Genomic DNA, 21,347 nt, shown 5'->3' on the forward strand with positions numbered 1-21,347 from the left:
AGATGGGTTGATGGATAGACAGGAATGGCTAGACAGATGTGTGATAAAGCTATTATGTTGTTGTTGTTGCTGTTGTATGCTGTCAAGTTGATTCCAACTCATAGTGACCCTATAGGACAGAGAACTGCCCCATCGGGTTTCCAAAACTATAATTATTATGGAAGCAGTCTGCTATATCTTTCTCCCAAAGAGCAGCTGGAGGGTTCAAATTGCTGATCTTTCAGTTAACAGATGAGCACTTAGCCACTGTGCCACCAGGACTTCTAAATCTGTTGTAGTGTTATGTAATTGCAAAACCTAGGTGGAGTGTATATAGGCATTAACTATACAATTCTTTCAACTTTTATGTATATTTTTAAATTTGCTTAACAAAATGTGGGAAAAAAAAAAGCAGTCAAGGACTGGATCTGGTCTGGGGCCTTTAATCTATTCCTGAGCTTGATACCATATCTGAGAGTAACTTAGAGCAACATTACCAACACAGAGAGGCAGAGGTGAGAGATGCTGGTGAGAGAAATTTGGCAAACCCAATTTCAGAAAACCAAGAATTCCAAAATAGATATTTGGATGTAATTCTGTTCATAAAAATGTTATTCCTTTGAAATAAAAAGCCAGAGAATGTGTTGGATATTCCAGTCTACTATTTTTTCTTAGCGAAACTGGATTCTCTCAACCTTTAGAACTGAGACAATTTTGGACATCATTCCCTGTGATGTCAGTCTTACAGATAGATAAGCCAGTCCACATTTGCTTTTATTGACCCCTCACATGAATATCAAGGAGCTATTCCCTATCTGAAGTAAAAAAAAGACAGAGAAATCAACCTTCTCACCTAGCAACTCAGCATCCCAGACAACAGGAATTTTCTTCAAATGGAACTTGGAAAGTTTTGAGAAGTTAAATTAAAACTGAATTATCTGAAATCACAGTGACCTTGAATCACAGAAGCCACTTGAGGATGACCTCAAGTGGTGGACGGGTGTTACAGATGGAACTTGTGCATAGAAGGTGGAGTTAATTCTCCTTTTAACTGCCTCTAATATTCAGTTACACACTGTGGCTTGTTTAATTCCAGCTTCTCTTTTACCTCCACCCAGTGATGATGATCATTGTCCTCGATTGTTTGGACTTGACAGACCAACTTTTAACTCCTAGGAAATACTTACAGGAAATTCCTCTTCTTAATCCAGATCTAGTTTTGTTTGTAGATGGGTCATATTTATAAGACCTGACCTCACCAGTTCTCATTTCCAGGGAGGATACACTGTTACCACCACGTCTGCTGAACTTCTTGAAAATGCGACCCTTCCTGAAATCATTTCAGCTTAACAAGCTGAACTGACTGTTCTCATGAGGGCTTTCAAACTGGCTTCTGGAAGGTCGATAAATATTTATACGGACTTGAGGTATGGATTCAGGATTGTTCATGATTTTGGCGTGTTAAAGAAATGAAAAAAAATTCCTCTGGAATCCAGATTAAAAATGGCTTCTTGATAGCATACCTCTTAGAAGCCCTTTTGCTCCCCTCTGAGATTGCCAGGTAATTAAAATTCAGCTCACCAACCAAAGGGGGTTCCCCAAACCAAAGAAATTAAAGGGAACAACCTACCCAATAAAGTAGCTAAACAGGCTGCTTCCCAGCCACCCACTGACTCGACGTCATGATAAAAAGGAGGGAATAGATGTCACTGGAAGGACAATCATGGCACATATATTACGGAACCTTGGGAAATGCCCACCAAGATGTGATCCATATGAAATTTCAAAGTTACTTATTAAACAGCAACAATTAACTCCAAAGGAGGGAATTAGAGAATGGTAACAGACCATCTGTCACCAAGATCCAACACTGGATTATGGAGCAGGCCTAATAACAAACCCATTTTACCGGAGCACCTGCATGTCCCTATGATTCGAAATTATTTGCAAAGGGATAAAAACAAATGAACTAATCCAGGCTTTAGAAAATTATTGGTGGGGAGATTTTTCTGCTACTGCATTCCATGTACTTTTTTTTTTTTTTTTTAACTTCTATTAAGCTTCAAGTGAACGTTTACAAATCCAATCAGTCTGTCACATATAAGTTTACATACATCTCACTCCCTACTCCCACTTGCTCTCCCCCTCTTGAGTCAGCCCTTTCAGTCTCTCCTTTCTTGACAATTTTGCCGGCTTCCCTCTCTCTCTGTCCTCCCATCCCCCCTCCAGACAAGAGTTGCCAACACAATCTCAAGTGTCCACCTGATATAATTAGCTCACTCTTCATCAGCATCTCTCTCCCACCCGCTGACCAGTCCCTTTCATTTCTGATGAGTTGTCTTCGGGGATGGTTCCTGTCCTGTGTCAACAGAAGGTCTGGAGAGCATGGCCGCCGGGATTCCTCCAGTCTCAGTCAGACCATTAAGTTTGGTCTTTTTATGAGAATTTGGGGTCTGCATCCCACTGATCTCCTGCTCCCTCAGGGGTCCTCTGCTTTGCTCCCTGTCAGGGCAGTCATCGATTGTGGCCGGGCACCAACTAGTTCTTCTGGTCTCAGGATGATGTAGGTCTCTGGTTCATGTGGCCCTTTCTGTCTCTTGGGCTCTTAGTTGCCGTGTGGGCTTGGTGTTCTTCATTTTCCTTTGCTCCAGGTGGGTTGAGACCAATTGATGCATCTTAGATGGCCGCTTGTTAGCATTTAAGACCCCAGACGCCACATTTCAAAGTGTGATGCAGAATGATTTCATAATAGAATTATTTTGCCAATTGACTTAGAAGTCCTCTCAAACCATGTTCCCCAGACCCCCGCCCTTGCTCCGCTAACCTTTGAAGCATTCAGTTTATCCCGGAAACTTCTTTGCTTTTGGTCCAGTCCAATTGAGCTGACCTTCCATGTATTGAGTGTTGTCTTTCCCTTCACCTAAAGCAGTTCTTATCTACTGATTAATCAATAAAAAACCCTCTCCCCCCCTCCCTCCCCCCCTCGTAACCACAAAAGTATGTGTTCTTCTCAGGTTTACTATTTCTCAAGATCTTATAATAGTGGTCTTATACAATATTTGTCCTTTTGCCTCTGACTAATTTCGCTCAGCATAATGCCTTCCAGGTTCCTCCATGTTATGAAATGTTTCAGAGATTCGTCACTGTTCTTTATCGATGCGTAGTATTCCATTGTGTGAATATACCACAATTTATTTACCCATTCATCCGTTGATGGACACCTTGGTTGCTTCCAACTTTTTGCTATTGTAAACAGAGCTGCAATAAACATGGGTGTGCATATATCTGTTTGTATGAAGGCTCTTGTATCTCTAGGGTATATTCCTAGGAGTGGGATTTCTGGGTTGTATGGTAGTTCTATTTCTAACTGTTTAAGATAACGCCAGATAGATTTCCAAAGTGGTTGTACCATTTTACATTCCCACCAGCAGTGTATGAGAGTTCCAATCGCTCCGCAGCCTCTCCAACATTTATTATTTTGTGTTTTTTGGATTAATGCCAGCCTTGCTGGTGTGAGATGGAATCTCATCATAGTTTTAATTTGCATTTCTCTAATGGCTAATGATCGAGACCATTTTCTCATGTATCTGTTGGCTGCCTGAATATCTTCTTTAGTGAAATGTGTGTTCATATCCTTTGCCCACTTCTTGATTGGATTGTTTGTCTTTTTGTGGTTGAGTTTTGACAGAATCATGTAGATTTTAGAGATCAGGCGCTGGTCGGAGATGTCATAGCTGAAAATTCTTTCCCAATCTGTAGGTGGTCTTTTTACTCTTTTGGTGAAGTCTTTAGATGAGCATAGGTGTTTGATTTTTAGGAGCTCCCAGTTATCGGGTTTCTCTTCGTCATTTTTGGTAATGTTTTGTATTCTGTTTATACCTTGTATTAGGGCTCCTAGGGTTGTCCCAATTTTTTCTGCCATGATCTTTATCGTTTTAGTCTTTATGTTTAGGTCTTTGATCCACTTGGAGTTAGTTTTTGTGCATGGTGTGAGGTATGGGTCCTGTTTCATTTTTTTGCAAATGGATATCCAGTTATGCCAGCACCATTTGTTAAAAAGGCTATCTTTTCCCCAGTTAATTGACACTGGTCCTTTGTCAAATATCAGCTGCTCATACGTGGATGGATCTATGTCTGGGTTCTCAATTCTGTTCCATTGGTCTATGTGTCTGTTGTTGTACCAATACCAGGCTATTTTGACTACTGTGGCTGTATAATAGGTTCTAAAGTCAGGTAAGGTGAGGCCTCCCACTTTCTTCTTTTTCAGTAGTGCTTTGCTTATCCGGGGCTTCTTTCCCTTCCATATGAAATTGGTGATTTGTTTCTCTATCCCCTTAAAATATGACATTGGAATTTGGATCGGAAGTGCGTTAAATGTATAGATGGCTTTTGGTAGAATAGACATTTTTACTATGTTAAGTCTTCCTATCCATGAGCAAGGTATGTTTTTCCACTTAAGTATGTCCTTTTCAATTTCTTGTAGTAGAGCTTTGTAGTTTTCTTTGTATAGGTCTTTTACATCCTTGGTAAGATTTATTCCTAAGTATCTTATCTTCTTGGGGGCTACTGTGAATGGTATTGATTTGGTTATTTCCTCTTCGGTGTTCTTTTTGTTGATGTAGAGGAATCCAAGTGATTTTTGTATGTTTATTTTATAACCTGAGACTCTGCCAAACTCTTCTATTAGTTTCAGTAGTTTTCTGGAGGATTCCTTAGGGTTTTCTGTGTATATAATCATGTCATCTGCAAATAGTGATAACTTTACTTCTTCCTTACCAATCCGGATACCTTTTATTTCTTTGTCTAGCCTAATTGCCCTGGCTAAGATTTCCAACACGATGTTGAATAAGAGCGGTGATAAAGGGCATCCTTGTCTGGTTCCCGTTCTCAAGGGAAATGCTTTCAGGTTCTCTCCATTTAGAGTGATATTGGCTGTTGGCTTTGCATAGATGCCCTTTATTATGTTGAGGAATTTTCCTTCAATTCCTATTTTGGTAAGAGTTTTTATCATGAATGGGTGTTGGACTTTGTCAAATGCCTTTTCTGCATCAATTGATAAGATCATGTGGTTTTTGTCTTTTGTTTTATTTATGTGATGGATTACATTAATGGTTTTTCTGATATTAAACCAGCCTTGCATACCTGGTATAAATCCCACTTGATCAGGGTGAATTATTTTTTTGATGTGTTGTTGGATTCTATTGGCTAGAATTTTGTTGAGGATTTTTGCATCAATGTTCATGAGGGATATAGGTCTATAATTTTCTTTTTTTGTAATGTCTTTACCTGGTTTTGGTATCAGGGAGATGGTGGCTTCATAGAATGAGTTGGGTAGTATTCCGTCATTTTCTATGCTTTGGAATACCTTTAGTAGTAGTGGTGTTAACTCTTCTCTGAAAGTTTGGTAGAACTCTGCAGTGAAGCCGTCCGGGCCAGGGCTTTTTTTTGTTGGGAGTTTTTTGATTACCATTTCAATCTCTTTTTTTGTTATGGGTCTATTTAGTTGTTCTACTTCTGAATGTGTTAGTTTAGGTAGGTAGTGTTTTTCCAGGAATTCATCCATTGCTTCTAGGTTTTCAAATTTATTAGAGTACAATTTTTCATAATAATCTGAAATGATTCTTTTAATTTCATTTGGTTCTGTTGTCATGTGGTCCTTCTCATTTCTTATTTGAGTTATTTGTTTCTTTTCCTGTATTTCTTTAGTCAGTCTAGCCAATGGTTTATCAATTTTGTTAATTTTTTCAAAGAACCAGCTTTTGGCTTTGTTAATTCTTTCGATTGTTTTTCTGTTCTCTAATTCATTTAGTTCAGCTCTGATTTTTATTATTTGTTTTCTTCTGGTGCCTGATGGATTCTTTTGTTGCTCACTTTCTATTTGTTCAAGTTGTAGGGACAGTTCTCTGCTTTGGGCTCTTTCTTCTTTTTGTATGTGTGCATTTATCGATATAAATTGGCCTCTGAGCACTGCTTTTGCTGTGTCCCAGAGGTTTTGATAGGAAGTATTTTCATTCTCGTTGCTTTCCATGAATTTCCTTATTCCCTCCTTGATGTCTTCTATAACCCAGTCTTTTTTCAGGAGGGTATTGTTCATTTTCCAAGTATTTGATTTCTTTTCCCTCGTTTTTCTGTTATTGATCTCTAGTTTTATTGCCTTGTGGTCTGAGAAGATGCTTTGTAATATTTCGATGTTTTGGACTCTGCAAAGGTTTGTTTTATGACCTAATATGTGGTCTATTCTAGAGAATGTTCCATGTGCGCAAGAAAAAAAAGTATATTTTGCAGCAGTTGGGTGGAGAGTTCTGTATAAGTCAATGAGGTCAAGTTGGTTGATTGTTGTAATTAGATCTTCCGTGTCTCTGTTGAGCTTCTTACTGGATGTCCTGTCCTTCTCCGAAAGTGGTGTGTTGAAGTCTCCTACTATAATTGTGGAGGTATCTATCTCGCTTTTCAAATCTGTTAAAATTTGATTTATGTATCTTGCAGCCCTGTCATTGGGTGCATATATATTTAATATGGTTATGTCTTCCTGATCAATTGTCCCTTTTATCATTATATAGTGTCCTTCTTTATCCTTTGTGGTGGATTTAAGTCTAAAGTCTATTTTGTCAGAAATTAATATTGCTACTCCTCTTCTTTTTTGCTTATTGTTTGCTTGATATACTTTTTTCCATCCTTTGAGGTTTAGTTTGTTTGTGTCTCTAAGTCTAAGGTGTGTCTCTTGTAGGCAGCATATAGATGGATCGTGTTTCTTTATCCAGTCTGTGACTCTCTGTCTCTTTATTGGTGCATTTAGTCCATTTACATTCAGGGTAATTATAGATAAATAAGTTTTTAGTGCTGTCATTTTGATGCCTTTTTATGTGTGTTGTTGACAATTTCATTTTTCCACATACTTTTTTGTGCTGAGGCGTTTTTCTTAGTAAATTGTGAGATCCTCATTTTCATAGTGCTTGACTTTATGTTAGTTGAGTCGTTACATTTTTCTTGGTTTTTATCTTGAGTTATAGAGTTGTTATACCTTTTTGTGGTTACCTTATTATTTACCCCTATTTTTCTAAGTAAAAACCTAACTTGTATTGTTCTATATCGCCTTGTATCACTCTCCATATGGCAGTTCAATGCCTCCTGTATTTAGTCCCTCTTTTTGATTATTGTGATCTTTTACCTATTGACTTCCATGATTCCCTGTTATGTATATTTTTTTTTTAATTAATCTTAATTTGTTTGTTTTTGTGATTTCCCTATTTGAGTTGATATCAGGACGATCTGTTTTGTGACCTTGTGTTGTGCTGATATCTGATATTATTGGTTTTCTGACCAAACAATATCCTTTAGTATTTCTTGTAGCTTTGGTTTGGTTTTTGCAAATTCTCTAAACTTGTGTTTGTCTGTAAATATCTTAATTTCGCCTTCATATTTCAGAGAGAGTTTTGCTGGATATATGATCCTTGGTTGGCAGTTTTTCTCCTTCAGTGTTCTGTGTATGTCGTCCCATTCCCTTCTTGCCTGCATGGTTTCTGCTGAGTAGTCTGAACTTATTCTTATTGATTCTCCCTTGAAGGAAACCTTTCTTTTCTCCCTGGCTGCTTTTAAAATTTTCTGTTTATCTTTGGTTTTGGTGAGTTTGATGATAATATGTCTTGGTGTTTTTCTTTTTGGATCAATCTTAAATGGGGTTCGATGAGCATCTTGGATAGCTATCCTTTCGTCTTTCATGATGTCAGGGAAGTTTTCTGTCAGGAGTTCTTCAACTATTTTCTCTGTGTTTTCTGTCCCCCCTCCCTGTTCTGGGACTGCAATCACCCGCAGGTTATCCTTCTTGATAGAGTCCCACATAATTCTTAGGGTTTCTTCATTTTTTTTAATTCTTTTATCTGATTTTTTTTCAGCTATGTTGGTGTTGATTCCCTGGTCCTCCAGATGTCCCAGTCTGCATTCTAATTGCTCGAGTCTGCTCCTCTGACTTCCTAGTGTGTTGTCTAATTCTGTTATTTTATTGTTAATCTTTTGGATTTCTACATGTTGTCTCTCTATGGATTCTTGCAACTTATTAATTTTTCCAGTACGTTCTTGAATAATCTTTTTGAGTTCTTCAACAGTTTTATCAGTGTGTTCCTTGGCTTTTTCTGCAGATATCCTAATTTCATTTGTGATATCATTAAGCATTCTGTAAATTAGTTTTTTATATTCTGTACCTGATAATTCCAAGATTGTATCTTCATTTGGGAAAGATTTTGATTCTTTTGTTTGGGCGGTTGGAGAAGCTGTCCCGGTCTGCTTCTTTAAGTGGTTTGATATGGATTGTTGTCTCCGAGCCATCATTGGGAAACTAGTTTTTCCATAAAATCCGCTAAAAAAAAACTGCAGTCAGATCCCTATCAGAGTTCTCCCTCTGGCTCAGGCTATTCAGATGTTAATGAAGCCGCCTGGGGAGGGTGGGGGAGGGAACAGAGAGATAGGAGAGTAGCACCTCAGAATATAGCCAGAGTTGCTTATCTTGCTTGGAATGACTATTATATCTGAGATTCCCGCTGGCGCGTCGCCTATGTGTGCTGGCTGTGTGGAGATTGCCCCCGGGGGGTCTGGCCCGCTGGAGTCACGGTCAGATCCTCCGCTTCCAGCCCCACGCCCAGCGTCAAGGCTCCCCTACTGGGACGGTGCACTCTCGACTCCAAAATCAGTCGCTGCCTCCCGGGGACTTCTCGTCCCTCCAGCCACGTGGCCGTGCCACCTCCGAGAACCAGTTGGGCCTCCTCCTGGGGTTAGTTCAGATGGGTGGAGTAGCTCCCCGTGCTTGTGCCGTGACCGAGTGTCCCGGCTGGGACGCTGTTCTCCCCACTCCAATACCAGTTGCTGCCTCCCAGGGACTTCTCCTACCGGCTGCGTCCCACACCGCCCGCGCGACCCGGCTGGTCCCCTTCCCGGGGTTAGTTCAGGGGGGTGGAGCAACTCTCCGTGTTTATGGCGTACCTGCATCCAGTCCAAATCCCTGCGGGACGGTTCCCCGGCTCGGATGCTGCTCTTTCTGCTCCAAGATCAGTCACTGCCTCCCGGGGACTTCTCCTACCGGCTGCATCCCACACCGCCCGTGGAACCGGCTGGTCCCCCTCCCGGGGTTAGTTCAGGGGGGTGGAGCAGGTCTCTGTGCTTGTGCCATACCTGACTGGTACGCTGGGTCCAGGCTCTGGAAACAATCGCTGCTTCCCCGTATTAGTTCGTTCTCCGTCTCTAAATCTGTGTTTGTTGTTCAGGGTTCGTAGATTGTTATGTATGTGATCGATTCACTTGTTTTTCCGTGTCTTTGTTGTAAGAGGGATCCGAGGTAGCGTCTGCCTAGTCCGCCATCTTGGCTCCGCCGCCCCTTCCATGTACTTTTTCACAGATTTGATTGTTCTCTTGATGTTTTAGCCCCTTTGATTCAGGATGATTTCACTCCTGATATTAACCAAGACCCTTCTGATTTATTCATAGAGTACTATACCCCTACCAAGGGCTCCTCTGAAAAACTTTTCAATCACCAATTTTCGGCCCCAAATGATGAAACAGAAATGTAGAAAAGGTATGATTGTTCTCAGGAGTCTGCCTTGCGTGGTGCAAACAGTTTATGCTCATCTACTAACTGAAAGGTTGGCAATTCAAGCCCACCTAGTGGCACCATGGGAGAAAGGTCTGGCAATCTGTTTCATAAAGTTTACAGTCAAGAAAACGCTACTGAGCTCGGCTCTACTCTGTATCACATGTGATCACCATGAGTTGGGATCAACTCAATAGCAATGGGTACGTGCTTTGGTTCCCTGGACTAAAAAAAATTAAAAAACACACACATACACCGATACACACACACATATGCATGACCCTTTGAGTGACTATTTCATAATTTTACTATTCTACAGAGTAGCTCTGCTGCTGTTTGTTATTTTGTTGTTGTTGTTAGGTGCCATCAAGTCAGTTCTGACTCATAGTGACCCTATAGGACAGAGTAGAACTGCCCCATAGGGTTTCCAAGGAGCAGATGGTGGATTTGAACCGCCAACCTTTTGGTTAGCAGTTCTTTCACAGGAAGGAATTCAGTATTTGCACACGAATTGACTCATGAACATCAACAGGGAGCAGACACACTCTGTCCTCCTAAACTGTTAATCTGTAAACTCTGATGAAGGGAAACTCTCATGGAAAATTCAAAATTCTTGCTGACAGTTTCAGTCAGACTCACATTTTCAAAGGAGCCTTTACAAGTATGCCTATGCTGAACAAGGAATTTACCATTCCACCGTGTCACACTGCCATTAGATGTAAACTCCCAGGAATATTTCCTGCCACTGAAGACCCTTAACTGAAGAGGCAGCTAAAGCATTGAGCTGTTGAAACCTTGAGGACAAATGCATGCAGGGCAGACAGATCCCTTAGCAATTGCATGAGAATAAAGAAAAGGGTAACAAAAAATTAATGATCTTAACAGAAATTTTAAAAGGTAATAATAGAATCTTCAGATTATTTTACAATAGCGTTATGCTCCATACCTCCCAGACACCACAATTATATGACTTCACACATGTGTCACATATATATTTTCCTGTAATATTCTGGGAGGTAATATCTGTAAACCTGGCTTGAAACATCTTGCAATCCCATTCTTTCCACCTCAGAAAGAACAATTATGTAACAAAATAAAAAACATATTCCAGATCATTTTTACAGTGGCAGGAGCCTGATAATTTTCCATAAATGAAGACTGTTTTAGGTGTGTTGTCTTGGTGACCCAAATACAACGCACAGTGATGTCATCGATGATGTGATTTTCTGAAGACGTGAACATCTCTTGGTAAATTTCAAACAAGACTAAGCAAGCTCTTTCTTCAATAAACCTTGCAGTTGCGTTTCTGAGAAATTCAGTACACATTGAAACTGTGCAAAAATTACCGTGAGTGTATATGCAAAAACAATGTTAAATTCTGTGCTCACCACCGCCAGTTGCCATTGAGTCATGGCGCCCCCACGTGTGTCAGAGTAGAACTGCACTCCATAGAGTTTTCAATGGTTCATTTTTCAGGAGCAGATCGCCAGACCCTTCTTCCAAAGAACTTCTGGGTAGCCTGAACCTCCAGTCTTTTGGTTAGCAGCGATCTTCCTTAACCATTTGTACCACCCAGTGACTTCAGAGAGAAAAATGTGTCATATAATGTGGCGAGTACTCAATACCTGAAGAAAATCCCCACAGTGCCAAAAAAGTCGCTTCAGTCCATCCTTGGTCACAGCCCCAATATCATCGCGGCAGCGATGCAGCGTGAGAGCACGTGGGTGGCGGCGAGCCAGAGCCACCAGCCAGTCATCCTTCAAGGCATGGCAGTCTGCAATTCGGATCTGCTTCCCTGGAAATAAGAAACAAAAAAAACGACGGTAAAGAGCGCCCTTTGACAGCGCCTTTGGGGAAGGGCCTGTCTCTGGGTGTTCTGTCATGAGCCACAGAAGTTACTGAGCACCAACTATGTGCCCGCCATAGGCATGGTGGAGATGTAGCCATTACAGATGTGTGCCTGTCCTCAGGCAGCTTACAGTCTAGACAGGGGTGACTGACATTAAATGACCACATGTGTTATAAAATTAGTGACCTGTGATAAATGTTAAATAAGTACAGGGAGCTGGGAGATTATAGCAGGTGTTAACCCCATGTGTTACAGAGTAGAACTGCTCCACAGGGTTTTCTTGGTTGTAAACTTTATGCAAGCAGATTGCCAGGCCTTTCTTATGTGGTGCCACTGCATAGGTTCAAACTGCCAAACTTTAGGTTAATAGGCAAGCACCTAAGTTGAAATTGACTAGACAGAAACAGTTTTTTTGTTATTATTATTGTTGTGTTTTTTGTTTTTAATAGGTGAAACTGACATTAGGGAGTTAGAGTCGGTTTGCCAGGAAGAGATGTTTACACTGAAATTTGAAGGGGGGGGTTACGTGGGAAAGGGGGAAGATGGCACCTGGGGAGATGGTTCCAGACAAAGGGGACAGTGTAACAAGACGCTGAGGCAAGAATGAGCTTGGCTCAGGGAAATGAACAAAGGCTGGTGTGACAGGCATTTAGACGGTAAGGCGGGGAGTGACCCATAACGAGGCTGCAAGGCAGACAGGGTCAGGCTGCGCATACCCCTGTAGGCCGTGATGAGGGTTTTGAACCCATTGGTTTGAAGGAAGGATCAGACATGAATTTTTAAAAAAGATCACTCTGGCTACTGCGTGGAGCTGTGGCACACCTAGCATACTGCACAACTGGAGCAGATAATTTCTAACAACCCCTCTCTTCTGCAGAGGAGTCCCTGGGTGATGCAAACTGTTAAGTGCCCCTGAGTGGTTTGAATCCACCCAGAAGCATCTCGGAAGAAACGCTCAGTGATCTAATTGTAAAATCTCCATGTGGTCACACAAATCCAAAAAAACCCCAAACCCATTGCTGTCAAGTCGATTCTGACTCATAGCGGCCCTATAGAATACCAAAACTGAAGCAGTTCCCAGTTGTTTTTATATGTTCGTAATCACTGTGCTATCACTGTTTATTTTGGGCCTACTGTTTAAATGCTTGAAGGCATTGTTCTACGAGGGTTGGAGGCACAAACCACAACCAAAGTGAACTCCTCTGATTCCAAACCATCATGAACTCAGCTCTCTAAATCAAAGCCTATAGCTAAGTCCATGGGTGTCGGGAGCCCACTATGTAACTGGGAGATCTCGGCATTAATTTCCAAGTAGACTGCAGTAGCTATTAAAGGATCCACCACCACCAGTAGCTGCCATCGAGTCACCTCCAACTCATGAGGACCCCACGTGTAGTAGGACTGTGCTCTGTAGGGTTTTCAGTGGCCGATTATTCAGAAGTAGACAGCCACACCTTTCTTCTGAGGTGCCTCTGGGTGGACTAGGACTGCCAACCCTTCTGTTAGCAGCAGAAGGCATTAGTCATTTGCACCCCCCGGGGACTCACTGTTAAAGATAACGTTTAAAATGGGCTAATTTGAAGCTTGTGTGTTAATGTTTAAAACTCAACAGCAACTGCACCAATGGTGTAGAATTTGGACCTTCAAAAGGTTTTATTCAAGAATTAATATGTTATCACTGACATTGTTCAGAAGCGCCAGTGCATGGTGATAATAAAAACCAAAAGGTCAGCGGTTTGAAACCACCAGCCACTCCAAGGCCGAAAGAACAAATTAGCAGCATTTAAATTTGGCAAAATAGTCAAAATAATCTTAACTTACTTATTTGATGAGTTTGTCTTGTAAAAATATTTGTTCAGTGGAAACAACATTTATGAAAGTAAATGGCTGATATATTTACAGATTTCAATCCAGTAAGCATTAGAATTGAGGGGATTTTCTATTTAGTAGGATTCATTTTGAGTTTACCAGGTATCCTAACACCTACAGAGAACATAATATATCAAACATACGAGAGTTTACAGAGGAAAATCAATTGAAAGTGTCAATCATTTCACATTTCATAAACATAAGATGCAATTTTGAAGAAGTCTGTAGAAAATGAGAAGAAGAAGGCCATATAAAAATAGTTTTCAGAAAGCTGCCAGACCTGGCATTAGAGACAAATACAGCCAAGAAAATAATTAAAGAATATGAGTGTATCCTGCAAATTATTCTGTTCATGCTATTTTTTAAAAATATTCTGTTAACACTTTTTTGTTTTAAGGTATAGAGACCTAAGTTACTTTTTAGGACAAAAATACAGAATAAACAGGACATAAAGGAAAAGATACGCCAAGTACATTAAAAGGACAGTAGGCTGCAGAAGCTCCAGGTTATACAGAAACAAAAGCATGAACCTGAAAGGATGCTCCTAGAGGCCTGGCCATTGTCAGTCCTCACCAGGGTTGGACACTGTCCCCTGAATGACAAAGCACACAGCCCTCGGCTTAACTACCCCATGAGCAATAAGCATAACAGCGGTCAGTCTGGGCCAGGGTGGTCCTGCTGTCCCAAGTCAGCACCTGGAAGCCATGGAGTCCTCCCCTCTCACCCTAGAGCTGTTTGTTTAACTCTTGAGTGTCCCAGTATACTGTGAAACAAAACAGTGTGGCCCCTGTCCACAAAGCAAATACAAGGGTGACTGTGACCTCCCCTGAGGCAGCCAGATACAGACACTGCTGGGGAGGGAAGCTTGCATGGCCTGCTTAGAACTGTTTGTTGCATTTGACACACGGGGTTGAGAACAGAGACAGGAAGTCATGAGAAAAGCACCCATACACCCTTAAGTCTTCTCCAAACAATCAACCAGAAAGACAAGTCCAGGAACTAGCTGTGGGCTGCCCACTGACGCAGAGCCCAGCGGGCCAGGGTGTAAAGTAACATGCGACTCTGCAGTTACGTCAGCAGTTCAACATTGTGGGGATTGTGGCATCGCCATCAGCATGGCTTGTGTGTGTGTGTGTGTGTGTGTGTGTGTGTGTGTGTGTGTGTGTGTAGGGATAGAGAATTCTTGAGTCTTAGGGCCTTGATCAGTCTCCTCCATCAGTGGTGGTGTATTTTCAGGAGCAGTTTTCTTCAGACTGAGTTCATACAAACTCTGACAACCACAGCTCCTCCTCTCCCCACCTACCTCGCCCTGCCCCACCCTGGTCACCTGGCAGACAAAGGATTTGTTTAGTTACCGCAAGGCAAACACTGTCCCTGGCTGAGCTTTTGGGCAGGGAAGTCATTGATTCACTGATGCACTCGCCTTCAGCTCTGTGATGGGGAGCTCAGGGTGACACTCAGATACAACGTCAGTATCACATCCCAGCACTACTGAACAGACGCTGCAGGCTCTCTGTACCTCTGTTTACAGTTGAGGTTGATACACGCATTAGAGAAACAGAACCTCTCTGTAGAGCGTTAGGTGTTTAAGAGCAATAGTCTGGAGCAGAATACCAGGGTCCAAATCCTAGCTTTGCCACTTACTAGCTGCATGACTTGGAAAAGCTAATCTCTGGGATTCCATTTCCTTATTTGCAAAGTAGGGTCATAGCAGCACATGTTTCATGTGGTTGTTGGGAGAATTCAATGAGGTAACATACTTGAAGGTCTCAGAAGAATGCCTGGCACAAAATCAGACTTATTTTTGACTCCCTTTTTTTTTAAAATAAGGGAACTGAGGCAAAGTTACTAACTCCAGTTTATCCCAGAAGAAAAAATGGCATAGGGACAAGAACACTGGCCTTAAACTTCGGTGTTGGGAGCTAGCATATGCTGGTTCTATCACAAACAAGCAAATCTCGCAGGTAATTCACTTAAAGTCTTTAGGCCTTACTTTCCAAAACTTGGCCTGGCAGTACCAATATCTTTCCAGCATTGCTATGAAAGCCCACTTTCTACATGGCAACCCATGTGATCTTTCTAATCCACAAATTTGATGTCATATCTTGCCAACAACTATTCATTAGCACCAACCTTGTCTACAACTATGTTCTCAAACTTCAGTCATTCAAGTAGTACCTTTGTGATTTTTGCTATAATAGCCATGATGTTTACTTGCATTGTTGTTGTTAGTTGCCAGTAAGTCAGACAACTCATGGCGACCCCATGAGTACAGAGCAGAACTCCCCCATAGGGGTGTCAAGGCTGTGACCATTCAGAAGCAGATCATCAGGACTCTCTTCCAAGGTGCCACTGGATGGGTTCAAACCACGAACCTTTTGGCTACTAGTCAAGCACTTAACTGTTTGTGCCACCCAGGGACTCCATTTATTTGCATAAAACCAAAAATCATTGCTGTCAAGTCAATTCTGACTCATAGTGACCCTATACGACAGAGTAGATCTGCCCCATACGGTTTCCAAGGAGCAGCTGGTTGATTCAAACTTCTGACCTTTTGGTTAACAGCTGAGCTCTTAACCACTACACCACCAGGGCTACACACAAGGTACTAAACAAACAAACAAAAAAAACTCCATTGCCATTGAGTTGCTTCCAACTCACAGCAACCCTACAGGACAGTGTAGAACTGCACCATAGGGTTTCCAAAGAGCAGCTGGTAGACTTGAACTGCCAATCTTTTGGCTAGCAGCTGTCCTCTTAGCTACTGTGCCACCAGGGCTTTATATAAGGTACTAGAGACCAATAAATTATCCCACTCCACTGAGCTGAGCCTCCTCCCAAAACTCTAAGAGAGGCTGTACAAATATTACAGCTTCCATTTTTACAATCAAACCAAAACCAAACTCACTGCCAGGTCCTGCACCATCTTCATGATCGTTGGTATTCTTGAGTCACTGCTACTTGAATTCCACTTCAGATAAAGGAGACTCTGACATGGCTCAAAGATGCTGGCATGTACCCCTTGGCTGCCCTGTAACCATGCAACTACTCAAAACATCTGGCTTCACCTGCAGAATCCAAGCACAGGAGCTCTATGCACCATGAAAGCAATGTGCCTGGTGTCTCAAATACTGCTGCATTGTATCCGGAACAAAAGAGTCGGCTGTTTCCAGCCACTCAGTTTGTTAACACAGGGAGTTAATTATTAACTTCGAATTTCATTGTGAGAATGTCACAGAAGCCAGATTATTGAACTGTCAGCAGGTGAAATTCAGACCAACGACTGAAGCTGGCACAACCTCAAATGTGTTTTGTTTACAGCCATACACCTCCCTCTGACTGGATAATGAGAACTGGTAGTTTCCCAAAAACACATATTATCTCTGTCATTCGACAACCAAAAATTACACTGGAAGTCAAAGAGAATCTATAATTCAAGTTACAAAATTTTAATTTAAGTATAATTACTTTGGCAGATCTTAAATGAAAACCCAACCCATTGCCATCAAGTCGATTCCGACTCATAGCAACCCTACAGGACAGAGTAGAACTTCCCCATACAATTTCCAAGGAGTGCCTGGTGGATTGGAACTGCCGACCCTTTGGTCAGCAGCCATAGCTCTTAACCACTATGCCACCAGGGTTTCCAGATCTTAGATAAGGTTATTTAACTTAAAAGCAATTGTCAACCAAATAATTACATCATCAGAATTAGTGTAAATACTTAGACAAATATATTTGAGTTCAATTCATCAATTACATTGTTAGCAGAATAAACAGATCAGTGAAATAGAATATAAATCTAGGGGTCAGAGTGAGGAGGGAATAGATAGATATAGATATAGATATAGATATAGATATAGATATAGATATAGGTATAGATATAGATATAGATATAGATATAGATATAGATATAGATATAGATATAGATATAGATATAGATATAGATATAGATATAGATATAGATATAGATATAGATATAGATATAGATATAGATATAGATATAGATATAGATATAGATATAGATATAGATATAGATATAGATATAGATATAGATATAGATATAGGTATAGGTATAGATATACATAAAGTATTTGGATGACTCATCATTTGGGGGGAAAAAAAGAAGTTAGATCCCTAACTCACCAAATGCCAGATGGATTAAATATTTAGAAGTAGAAAAGGAATTCATAAAAGCACTAGAAGAAAATACAGGTTAACCTTTTTTAAAAAACCTTCTAAGTACAAAATGTGTATTTTTTTAATGAACAGAAAGTCAGAAACCACAAAAAAGATTTCATGACATAAACATTTAAAACACTGCTACATCAAAACAGTACCATAAAAAAGCAAAATGCAAATGACAAGCTGGAAAAACATTTGTAAAATACATAATGGCATATTGACATATTTCAACTTCAGTATTCAAGGCAATATGTGCCAATTAATTGGATTGCAAATGTTTATAAAGGGAGTTTCTGAAAACCAGTTCTGTAATCCTAACACTGACCTACCTTGAGAGGATGAAAGGGTTAAATTTGAAGAGGTCAGAAGTTGGACTTCAGAGAGAAATTTTTTTTGAAAGAGTCACTGATGTACTATAGTTAACAACCATGAGGAGAGTGATACCTAGCCCTCGTCTCAAGCCTCTCGTTATTGTTGTTAGGTGGCCTGGGTCAGTTCTGACTCATAGAGACCCTATGCACAACAGAACAAAACACTGCCCAGTCCTGTGCCATCCTCACAATTGTTGCTATGCTTCAGCCCATGTTGCAGCCACTGGGTCAATCTATCTTTTTGAGAGTCTTCCTCTTCTTCACTGACCCTCTTCTTTACCGAGCATGATGTCCTTCTCCAGGAACTTGTCCCTCTTGATAACATGTCCAAAGCACATGAGACAAAGTCTCACCATCCTTGCTTCTAAGGAGCATTCTGGCTGTACTTCTTCCCAGACAGATTTGTTCATTCTTCTGGCAATCCATGGTATATTCAACATTCTTCGCCAATACCACAATTCAAAAGCATCAGTTTTTCAGTCTTCCTTATCCATTGTCCAGCTTCACATGTATATGAAACGATCACAAATATCATGCCTTGAGTCAGGCGCACCTTAGACCTCAAAGTGACATCTTTGCTTTTCAACACTTTAAAGAGGTCATTTGCAGCAGATTTGCCCAATGCAATGTGTTTGGTTTCTTGACGGCTGCGTCTGTAGGAGTTGATTGTGGATCCAAGTGAAATGAAATCCTTGACAACTTCAATATTTTCTCCGTTTATCATGACATTGCTTTTTGGTCCAGTTGTGAGGATTTTTGTCTTCTTTACGTTAAGGGGTAATCCATTCTGAAGGCTGTGGTCTTTGATCTTCATCACTGAGTGCTTCAAGTCTTCTTTGCTTTCAGCAAGCAAGGTTGTATCATCTGCATATCACAGGTTGTTAATGAGTCTTCCTTCAGTCCTGATGCCCTGTTCTTCTTCATGAAGTCTGGCTTCTTGGATTATTTCCTCAGCATACAGATTGAATAAATGTGGTGAAAAGATACAAGCCTGACGCACACTTTTCCTGACTTTAAACCTTTAAACCACGCAGTATCACCTTGTTCTAATGACTGCCTCTTGATCTATTTACAGCTTCCTCACGAGCACAATTAAATGTTTTAGAATTCTCATTCTTTGCAATGTTATCCATAGTTTGTTTTGATCCACACAGTCGAATGCCTTTGCATAGTCAATGAAACACAGGTAAACATCTTTCTGGTATTCTTTGCTTTCAGCCAAGATCCATCTGACATCATCAATGACATTCACTTCTGAATCCCGCTCGAATTTCTGGCAGCTCCCTGTCAATGCACTGCTACAACCGTTTTTGAATTATCTTTAGAAAAATTTTACTTGTATGTGATACTAATGATATTGTTCAATAATTTCTGCATTCTGTTGGATTACCTTTCTTTGGAATGGGCACAAATATGGATCTCTTCTAGTCACTTGGCCAGATAGCTGTCTTTCAAATTTCTTGGCATAGATGAATGAGCACCTCCAGCACTGCACACATTTGTTGAAACATCTCAGTTGATATTCCATTGATTCCTGAAGCCTTGTTTTTTGCCAATGCCTTCAGTGCAGCTTGGCTTTCTACCTTCAGTACCATTGGTTCTTGATCATATGCTATCTCCTGAAATGGTTGAAGGTCGACCAATTCTTTTTGGTACAGTGACTTTATGTATTCCTCTCATTTTCTTTTAATGTTTCCTGCATCATTCAAAATTTTGCCCATAGAATCCTTCAAAATTACAGCTTGAGGCTTGAATTTTTTCTTTTCATTCAGCTTGAGAAACGCCATGCCTGTTCTTCTCTTTTGGTTTTCTAACTCCATGTATTTGCACATTTCATTATAATACTTTACTTCTCAAGCTACTCCTTGAAATCTTCTCTTCAGCTCTTTTACTTCATCATTTCTTCCATTCACTTCCATCCTAAAGGTGTTAAAGAGCTAGCTAAATAGTGAGGGATTACACCCTAAAACCCTAGAAAAGCTGGAATCTACCATGGTAAATCTGGCATTTGAGCTTTTTTCCTCTAGGGATATATGCCTACCAGAAAAGGCAGCTGAGAGGCTGAGCAGTGAGCTTCCCAGCCTTTTGAGGATAAACCAGTTCCTGTTCCATTGATTCCAACTCATAGTGATCCCATTTGTGTCAGAGTAGAACTGTGCCCCATAGGCTTTTCAAAGGTTGATTACTGCCTTTCTTCTGAGACACTTCTGGGTAGATTTGAACCACCAACCCTTCAGTTAGTTTAACATTCAAATATTAATCAATATAATTTCTCATATTGACAGAACGAAGGAGAAAAATCATATTATTTCAAAAGATGCATAAAACATGTTTGACAAAATGCAATATCAATTTCAGTAAACTAGGATAGAAAAAGACTGCTTCAATCTGGTAAGGTTATCTATAAAAAAGTCAACATAATTCTCAATAGCAAAATTTTAAACTCTTCTCCCCAAAGATCATGAAAAAAGCAAGAATATTTGCTCTCAAAACTTCTATTCAACACTGTCCTGAAGATCCTAGCCATTGTATGAAGGAAAGAATAAAAGCAAAAAGATCAGAAAGGAAGACGTAAAACTGACAACATTGTCATTTTCAGACAACATTGTTGTTTACATCCTTAGGAATCTAAGAAAATAAGTGTTAAATATAAGAAGCAAATTTAGCAAGGTAACAGAATACAAGGTTTATACAAAAAGTTGTATTTTTACATACCGACAGAATACATTAAAAAATAAAATTTACAAAACAATTCTATTCACAAATCAAAAACATAAAATACTTAGGAGTAAATGTAACAAAAGATATGCAAGACCTCTAAAACAAAATGTTGAGGACACAGCTGAGAAAAATTATTTTTGAATGTTATATAAATGGAGAGATACACTATGTTCATGGATTGGAATGCTCAATACTGTTAAATATGTCAATTTTCCCTTCAGTGAATTTCTAGATTCAACACAATCCCAATTAAAATCTCAGGAGAATTTTTGTAGATGTTGACAAGCATGGAAATACACATAAACTAAAATAGCCAAAACAATTTTGAAAAAAAAAAGAATAAAGATGCAGGACTCATACCATCTAATTTCAAGATTAACTATGATGCTACCATAATCAAGACAGTGCAGTGTTAGCATAAGGATAAACACATAGAGCAATGGAAGAGAATTAAAAAAGTACAGAAATAAGTCCCACATACACATATGATTAATACATTTTCAACAAAAGTACCAGGGCTATTCCATGGGGAAAGGATAATCTTTTCAGAAAATGGTGCTGGAGAAATTGGATATCTGTATCCATATTCTCACGTCATTGAAAAAATTAACATGAAATAAATCAGTGGCCTAAATGTAAGAGCTAAAACTATAAAAATTCTACATGAAACATACGAATATTATGACCTAGCAGTTGGCAACAATGTCATAAACATAAAAAGACCATGCTATAGAAGAAAAAAGATAAAAATGGACTTTATCAAAATGAAAGTGTTTTGTTCTTTGAAAGACACCAT

The 21,347-nt window shown here is 40.1% G+C and overlaps 1 protein-coding gene across 4 annotated transcripts in view; it reads right to left on the reverse strand.

Moving 5' to 3' along the window:
* The window catches only part of LOC126083303 (uncharacterized), a 128,289-nt gene that overhangs the window by 62,162 nt on the left and 44,780 nt on the right, over window positions 1-21,347 (reverse strand). For all 4 annotated transcript variants that reach the window (XM_049896884.1, XM_049896886.1, XM_049896885.1 and 1 more), the window contains one exon: window positions 11,182-11,351. In XM_049896884.1, the coding sequence (XP_049752841.1) occupies window positions 11,182-11,351 (170 nt within the window). The remainder of the gene's footprint in view (window positions 1-11,181; window positions 11,352-21,347) is intronic.

The sequence above is a fragment of the Elephas maximus genome, chromosome 9 (genome assembly GCF_024166365.1).
Source record: "Elephas maximus indicus isolate mEleMax1 chromosome 9, mEleMax1 primary haplotype, whole genome shotgun sequence".
Taxonomy (NCBI): Eukaryota; Metazoa; Chordata; class Mammalia; order Proboscidea; family Elephantidae; genus Elephas; species Elephas maximus.